The 8997-nt window shown below is 37.0% G+C and overlaps 1 protein-coding gene across 1 annotated transcript in view; it reads left to right on the forward strand.

Annotated features, from left to right (window-relative positions):
- The window catches only part of Ptger4 (prostaglandin E receptor 4), a 13461-nt gene extending 4949 nt beyond the window's left edge, over window positions 1–8512 (forward strand). Inside the window, 1 exon segment of the mRNA XM_010633867.2 lies at window positions 6602–8512. Coding sequence (XP_010632169.1) covers window positions 6602–7192 — 591 coding nt within the window. The 3' untranslated portion in view covers window positions 7193–8512.
- Window positions 8513–8997: the final 485 nt, after the last annotated feature.

Genomic DNA, 8997 nt, shown 5'->3' on the forward strand with positions numbered 1-8997 from the left:
CCCAAAACGAAAAAAAAAAAAAAAAAAGAAAAGAAACATGCAAACAAGACAACCTCCTAAGGTCCCAGTTTTAAAAGCTATAGGAAGGCCAGGGATTTAGCTCAGTGGTTTGGTTGCCTGCCTCGCAAGCGCAAAGACCTGAGTTCAGTCCCTGGTACCAAAAAAAAAATAAAAATAAAAGCTATAGGAGACCAGTTTTGCCCACCAAATTTTGCAGATAATAGTGTTAATGTAAAGATAATACTCATAATCAAATATTTTGCCTCAGGGCTATAGTTACACTGTGAGATTTGGAAAAGTATTTTCCCCATGCATAGGCAAGACAAGATTGTATTTCTTGCTTATTTATTTATTTTCTTCTTAATCTGAACTAAAAACATATTCACCCCTAATTAGAATTAGAATGGCCAATTGGATTAATCTTCTGCCTTGGTCAGGTAAATTTAAATCCATAGGAAAATATGTTCCTGTGAGTGTTTCTTTGGTTGTTTACTATAAATTAGTAATCACCTTACAGGCCTCACCAGCATTTGGTCAGAGAAAATTTATAAATGCAACTGAAAACTGTGTGAATTGGTCCATTTTTGTTAAAGGAAAACGGGAAGTGGAGCCATAAAACAAATGATGGGATGTCAGAGAAGAAAAAATTATATCTGTGGGTAAAAGAGCAAGTCAGTAAATTTGGACATGATTATAGAGGAATCAAAAGGATTGATCTTTTTCTAATAAATGTTATTAAGTTTAAAAATAGGAATTCCTAGAAGCAATTTTTAATCATAAAATTAAATTGCAGACCCAATCATAGCAACCTAAGCATGCAAAGTAACATAAATGTAAGAAGGTATTTCCACATCCAGCTTCTCCTTTGCATCTTGAAAAGGCTCTAGTTAGGAAGTAGAGAAGATTAGTGTTTTCACACCCTACATCTTAGCTGCAGATGAAGAATTTATTCGGTGAAATTTACTGGATTCCTATGGTGAGTCCTAGTCCAGTGCCCTCTCCACCACACTTTGCTGGTATTTCATTGAACATGTACTAGCAATTTTTTTGAAACTTGAAATTATTCTTGTAGTCTCCCATTAGAATGTTGAAGGAGAGTGCTTAAAAAAAAACTTTAGAAATCAATTTTCAATATAGAGATTGGCCAATAAAGATTAAGTCACTTGCTTGCCATAATGACCAGTTAGTGACCCAGAAGGAATAAGAATCAGGTCTCTCGTAGAGATCTCAGTCAAGAACTCTTTCCATGATCCTTCTCTTTAAAAAAAATAATAATAATAATGGTAAGAACTTCTAGTAAGAGTTGTGTCAGTTTTGGACTCTGCACAAGACAGTGAGATAATCAAGCATATGCAGATTATTCCTTATATGTGCTTGGAACAGAACAAATAGCACATATACTTAAGTCCAGTTATTGATCTTGTCATTTATTACAAAGCATTATTAAGTTATTTAATAGATCCAATCAAGATCTCAACATTCCTCTTTGAATTCAACATTCTCTGCAAACAGGCTATTCTTATGTAGCATGTATGTGTTTTTAATACCATGTCACTAATCATACCCCGATGCTACTTTTTTCCTGATCTTTTCAAATTGTTGGTATATTCCACAGTGGTATATTTCACATATGGATCACAGTGAGAGTCAGCCTGTATGTTATATCCCAGGCACTGTGCTACGCAATTTAATAATTTAGACATAAGTGATAAGCACCATCAGGATTTGAACAGAAGTTGACTATAAAGCTTGAGAGTTTATCTCTGCAACATACAGCCTCTCTTGTAACTTTCGTGTCATATATCCACTTGTGAAGTTGTTGACTCTTCTACAAGTTACGGTCCAATGCTCCTGAACCCTAATCTCAAAACAGTCTCAAGAGGTTTAGAATATTGTAACCTACACCGATCTTAAAGACAAGTCACCTGCATAAACCTGCATCTACCACAAAAAAGACAAAAATGGGAAGAAAGTAGAAGTGTTGTTTGTATTTGGTTAAAAAAAAAAAAAAAAAGATTTTTTTTCCCTCTGATTCAGTTCTGTTTTATCCTCAGCACAGTCTTCCGAGACTGAAACTTGCCTCAATTTGTTTATTTGTGTAAGATATACGGTTTGATGGACTTGAGTCCCAGGAAACTGTTTTCACAACCCCACATGGCACTCAACTACTGCTGTGAATATTCCCCTTTATCTAAGTTTTCCTTCCTTCAGGGAGACGAAATCAAGTAGTCTTCAAGTGAAACATAGATTGATATACTTATCCAAACATAAAATGCATGGGGTTTTCATTCATTTTTGTCTTTTTTTCCTTCTCTATTTGAAGTAAATCACCATTAAAAATAGTAAAATTAATCCATATTGATTCTTTACAAATAATTTGACCAACTTTTGAGAATGTTTTCATGTGAATTTAGAATTTTGTGTTTTTATTCATCTTTCTGCTACCCTGTGAACTTCCCTTTACTGAAAAGACAATTAAATGGCCCAGTTCAATAGCTTGTACAGTAGTAATTATCAGATGAAAGACTTTACCCATGGAACTCTAGGTGGATCATTGCTCATTACATCTTCTTTTCATCCCCTTTTCTAGTAGTCAAAATTAATTACAGCTGTGGATGAAGTAAGGCCCAGAGGTGACTATAATACATTCCTTTAAATGGCTGCAAAATTTCTCTTCCTTTCAGTAGTAACCATGTTTCCGTTGAAATTGTGGTGGAGAACCAACAAGTAACATGTCAATATAAAAATCTCAGAAATGCAAAGTTTAGAGTTAACCAAAGTTCTGGTCTGAAAGTCTTGGAAATGGCTGAGCAGAACATAGCCTAGGGAGGGAGTGGTATGACGCCGCAGTGGAGCAACACTGCCACCTAGAGGCTTGGAGTCTCAACTTCATACAAACCCTTTGGCAGAGTTTAATACAGTATTACACTCTTACAGATTTAAACTCTTCATTTCTTCTATTCTTAGCAACATAATATGGGATATTGATAAAAATAAAATAAAAATTTTAAAAACTCATATTTTTACCAATACTTCCATTGTTGGTAAATAATTCTTAAAAATATATCCAGCCTTGTATAATAAAAGAAAAAAAGAAAAAGAAAAGCCGTATTAAAAGAAAACTCTAGCGGAGCATGGTGGTGAACGCCTGTAATCCCAGCACTCGGGTGGCTGAGGCAGAAGGATTGCTGTGAGTTCGAGACCAGCCTGGGCTACATAGTGAGTTCCAGGTCAGTCTCAACTACATAGTGAGACCCTGTCTCAAAAAACAAAACAAAACAAAACAAAACAAAAAAAAGCCTGATCTATGACAAATGACAAACTCCCCTATAATGTCTCCATTTCCCTGGTCTTTCCACAGATGTCACCTCTTTTTTCTTCATGGTCCCTTCTTTCTCAAACCTCTTGTTCTGCTGTTTTATCCATAGCACGTGTCACATTTTAATGTAGCATCTGATTTATTCTATTAAAAAAAAAACCTCTAGTGCATTCCTTAGCTCCCTTACTAAGATCAAGATGTTAATTTTAATTTTCAAGAAGATGAGGCAGCAGGGCAGCAGTTTGAGGACAGCACAAGCAGGTTAGCAAGGCTCTGTTTCAAAAAGAAAACAACAGGGCTGGGGATTTCACTCAGTGCTATCACCGCTTGCCTTGGAAGTGCAAAGTCCTGAGTTCAATCCCTGGTACCGGAAAAAGAAAACAACAACAAAAAGAAAAAGGCTGGGGATGGAAATCGGTGATATTATGTTTACTTAGCATGTGAAGAGTCCTGGGGTTCAATCTTCAATACCAAAAAGAAGATATTTTAATCTCACTCAGAGCCTTTTGATCATTTTATTCTATGAGATTTACAGGACCATAGTCCTTATCTAAAATCTAAGGCCTGATTCAAAATTCAGAATTTCCTGGATTTTAGAAAAGTAATTATTAATACACCATAAAATATGTAATATTCCTAGAGGAACAATGCCATGGAGCAAAATGGAAATATATATTCACTGTAAGTGGAATTAACAAAACAATACCTTCAGGTATTGGGGGGGTACTAGGTATTGAACTCAGGGCTTTTACACTGAGCTACAGTCCCAGACATCCACCCACCCACTCTTTAAGACAAGGTTTTACTAAATTGATAAATTGCCTGCATTGTGCAGTCTCCCTGCATCCACCTCTCAGAGTACTGGGATTACAGGTTTTCCATTATGCCTAATGTCAGTTCCTGTTTGGATGCCAAGCTTAGGCTAGGCTTTACACCCAAGTAAGTGTCCAAAATGAAACAAATTAAGAACAACAAAATAATAACTGAAAATCAAAATTTTCTTGATGAAGAACCAGACCTGTAGCTGATAAGATCTAAATTCTTAAGGAAGAAACAGGAATATAGTTATATGCCATTGATCCAACATCACCTAAGAATAATTTCATATAAGTTGAATTTTGCAGATGGATGACACGTCGTTCAAACATTTCAAACTTTCTTCTTTTATCCAAATTGTTGTAAATTTTTCTAGAATATTTCAATCCTTCCCTGGTGATTTATATACCATAAATCATTAATTATATGCTGTACGGTAAAGAAGCAATGTCCTTGAGTCTTGTTAAAGTGAGAAATGTTTGCTTCCCATTAACAGATACTCCAGCTATGCTTTTGCAACTTCTTCTTTTTCGTTTTTGTGGTTTTTGTCTTTCGTGGCTGTGAGCCTCACTTCTTACTTCTCCCTAAGACAGTTAGCAAAGACAAGTAATAACTACTAAATAACTACTCAAGGTGGATGGCCATGATCTTCAAGCCTCTTTTTATTGCACATTTCCAGTGATAATTTAATATAAATGATTCCTCTGCAACTAGAAAACTTAGGCAAAAAATACTTTAAGAGTATATATTTAATAAGTGTGTTTTCTTTAAAGAATAAAATCATTGCCTTCCTTAAGTTTACCCCAATTCATGCATTTAGAATAAATGTTTATTTTTCTGGATGCTGGCATATTTAATTCCCCCATGACTTTGCACATGGAACTACCCCTCTTAAAATGTTATTTCCTTGCTTCTCAATTTAGCAAATTCCCACTTACCCACCAAAACTCAGTGCAAGCTTCCTCTCCTTTAGGAAGCATCTTCTGACACCTGCCCTCCAGGTCTTAGCGGCCACCCAGTGCACACCTCTCCCACTTCACTTCATCACTGTGCAGTAATAGTCGGTCTATGTTTCTGTCCTCTCCGCCTTCAAGAAGTTTATGATATCTAAGGCAATGTTTTGTCCCCAGAACTTATCATAATGCCTAAAACACAGTAAGTGCTTATTGCTAGATAATGAAAATACATGAAAGGATGTGAGCAAATAAATGATTATAATAAGAATAAATTGGGCCAGGGATTTAGCTCAGTGGCACCGTGCCAGCCTTGCAAGTGCAGTGTCCTGAGTTTAATACCCAGTTCCCGGGAGGGGGAGCAAAATTTTTAAACTGTCAAAACTAACAATCCAAAACAGCAAACAAGCTGCTAGGGCGTTCTTCCATCTTTTATTTATGTCCTGTCTGGCGCATGGTGGGACGGCAGACACAGCTGTTCCCTTAACAGCTCAAACTGCAGTAGAAAACCTTCCCATCCCAGCTGGTCTGTTTGCAGTGCTCTTTGAACACTTGCCTGCTGTTTGGCTCAGAGGCAATAGAAGCACATTGGAGGAGTTGATTCTGATTGGAATGTCAGGATGGATTCACTGAATGGCAGTTGAATGCTGCCTTGAAAGATTAACAAAACTATAGTCTGCATGCAGCCAGGAGCTTTCGAAGGTTTCAGCAGTTGAGCAGCATATTCGGATATATATTTCAGAAATAATCTTATTTGTGGGATAGTGCAGAGACAGAATGGAGAGGTATAGCGGGCAGAAAGGCTAGTTTGGTGGCTGCTGCAGTTTTATCTTCAAGTGAGAAATGCAGTTTGAGGGAAAGGATCGGAGGTTTTGGCTAAAGGGGCAGTTAATAACACTAGATGATTGTTTTACCTGGCAAAGGAAGTCGTAGAAAAAATGAAAATACTCTAATCATTCTGGATAATAGGAGATCCTAATACTGGTTCAAAAGTTTTTAGCATATCTTCTTGCAACTCTAAAAAGAACCTCAGCCTTTTGTAATTCCTAGATGGTTAGTTGACTTTAAAAAATAAGTATCATTTATAATATATAAAATGGCTACTGAAAAAGGTGAAATCTAGTGGCTCTGGGGGAAAAGATACTTCTTTGAAAATTACAAAAACCTTGAAAGTACTCAGAAAGGTAAAGTTAATAAAATGCTTCTCAGGAGGCTTTATTCATATCTTAACTCTACATATACTGCATATTTGTATATATTTTGCATCTTTGGTCTAAGAAAGGTATTCTTAAGATAAAAAATATGTAATAGTATACTAACTCAAAACACATATGTAATTACATTTTTGCAATTTCTGGGTTTTCTGCGGTATATTGTATACACTGCTCTTTCCTCAGCACTTGTTACCAGAAAAGAGAGCAGCTCCCTAATGTTGCTAGGGTAGATGTAACATTTAAGTGGCTTCCCAAATGCTTAGTTATAAAATCTAAATGTGGGCATCGCATTTATGCAGGTGCGAGTGTTCATCAACCAACTCTATCAGCCCAGCGTGGTTCGAGAAATCAGCAGAAACCCCGACTTGCAGGCCATCCGAATTGCTTCTGTGAACCCCATCCTGGACCCCTGGATATATATACTTCTGAGAAAGACAGTGCTCAGTAAAGCAATAGAGAAGATCAAATGCCTCTTCTGCCGCATTGGCGGGTCCCGCAGAGACCGTTCCAGACGGCACTGCTCCGAGAGTCGAAGGACGTCTTCAGCCATGTCCAACCACTCTCACTCTTTCTTCCCTCGGGAGCTGAAGGAGATCAGCAGCACGTCTCAGACCCTCCTGTACCTGCCAGAACTAAGTGAAAACAGTCTTGGAGGCAGGAATTTGCTTCCGGGGGTCCCTAGCATGGGCCAGGCCCCAGAAGAAACCACCTCACTAAGAACTTTGCGAATATCAGAGACTTCGGACTCCTCACAGGGCCATGACTCAGAGACTGTCTTACTGGTGGATGAGGTCGGTGGGAGGAACAGGGCTGGGCCTGCCCCAAAGGGGAGCTCCCTGCAAGTCACATTCCCCAGTGAAACACTGAACTTATCAGAAAAGTGTATATAGTAGTCAAAGAAAGAAATACAGCACTGTTTCTGGAACCTTATAAAATCCTGTGCAATAGACACGTAAGTGAAGCATTTAGCTGTGCTCAGAAGTACTACTGCTTTCATTCTGTGGCTCACATTAGAGAGAGAACACAGGGGCTCCTGAGCATTTTTCAAACACTCAAAACTTATTTCACATGAGTCCTGAGGCCTGAAGCACACTGGTTCACACCCCTCTATGACACCGGACTGCGGTCACAACTTGATGGGTGAGAAGAACTACCTTTGGTTTTGCTCCTGGACAGGAAAATGGCAGAAGTATGCTATTGCCCTAACATCAAAAGCTGAACACCTGGCACACCGCAGAGGCCCAGACACTGGAAGGGCTCTATCCAGTATACTATGAGGACTACCATATGGCTGATCTAAGTGTCTCACCAAAGCATGAAATGTGAATTTTTATTGTTGTAAATATTTAAGGTATTTAATGTATTTTCTTCTCTGTGAGAAGGTTTATTGTTAATACAAGGTATAATAAAGTTAATGGTAACCCCTCTTCTCCCAGTGTAACCAGCTGAAATTGCAGATGCTAGATTTATTTTTCATATACAAGTTCAGACAGGTGTTGAAAATTCAGTGATATTAATATCTATAAAATAGATACATTTTTAAGAGTTTAATGCCATCAAAATAAAGAAAAATACCATTTAAAATGTGAAAATTACAGTTCAAAATATTATAGTTCCTTCCAAGCTATGTATAATAGTAAAAAAAAATTTAGTGACATCGTATTTATTTATCCAGAAGACTGATTTCTAAAGAACATAACATGTTGGTAAATATTTTCAACTATTGCCCCACTGATTGCTACTTTTTAAAAATATAACACATTTTGGAAGTCTTTACTCATAATTGAAGTGTATAATATAAAAATTACAAATCAAAGCAGCTTGTTTTCCCCCATGAAAGTGTGCATACTTTTGTTTCCCTAAGGAGTAACCTAGAATATCTTTTAAATTTGAGAAAGACAAATTGTACCATAAAGACATTTATTTTGAGATACAGAAGGATCTCACATGTGGTTAAATTTGCCTTTCCTGTATGTTAAGAGTTTAACAATGTAATTAATGGTGCAGAACTTAGACACATAGTCACCTTCTAGCAGTTTTATGTGATACCCAGTGACACTACGCATATTCAAAAGAACTTTCTCAAAGAGATATTAAGCATGTTTTGTTGCTTAAAGTGTTTTTGTGAATTGCTTGGTTGTGATTAAATTCTGAGCCTAATCTCAATATGGTTTTAAGAAGTTGTGCCCACTAAAATTATTTTGGCGATTATAATAAATAAATGCATTCAAGCTGAGTTTCATATCCTCAAATTTGGAAAACCTGTGTGGTCTTTGTTTGTTTCAGGGATCTTTTATACCCTTTCAACTCAAAATTTTTAAAAACATTAGAGAGTGATAATTTCAAATTATCATTAAATTGGAAGAATAGTACAGAGCCTTGGATCCACTTTGTGGTGATGGGGTATACCAAAGGTCTCCAATTTGTGTGGTGTTGGGAGTGACGATGGTGTGCTTAATTAGCACACATAAAGTGCCCAAATAATTATTACAAAACATTAGAGTAAACTTTTGGTCCTTCCTATTTTTAATTTATCCAGATCAGTGAACCTCAAACTTTAGCCTACATGAGTCATCTGGAGACCTCTTGACAACATGGTGTCTGATTCAGTGGGTCTGGGGTGTCTACATTTCTTTAAAAAAAAAAAAAAAACTCCTGGGTCATACCAGTATTAGGACACACTTCAAGCAGCAGT

This window comes from Fukomys damarensis, unplaced genomic scaffold (genome assembly GCF_012274545.1).
Source record: "Fukomys damarensis isolate Sample0158 unplaced genomic scaffold, DMR_v1.0_HiC HiC_scaffold_1, whole genome shotgun sequence".
Classification (NCBI taxonomy): domain Eukaryota; kingdom Metazoa; phylum Chordata; class Mammalia; order Rodentia; family Bathyergidae; genus Fukomys; species Fukomys damarensis.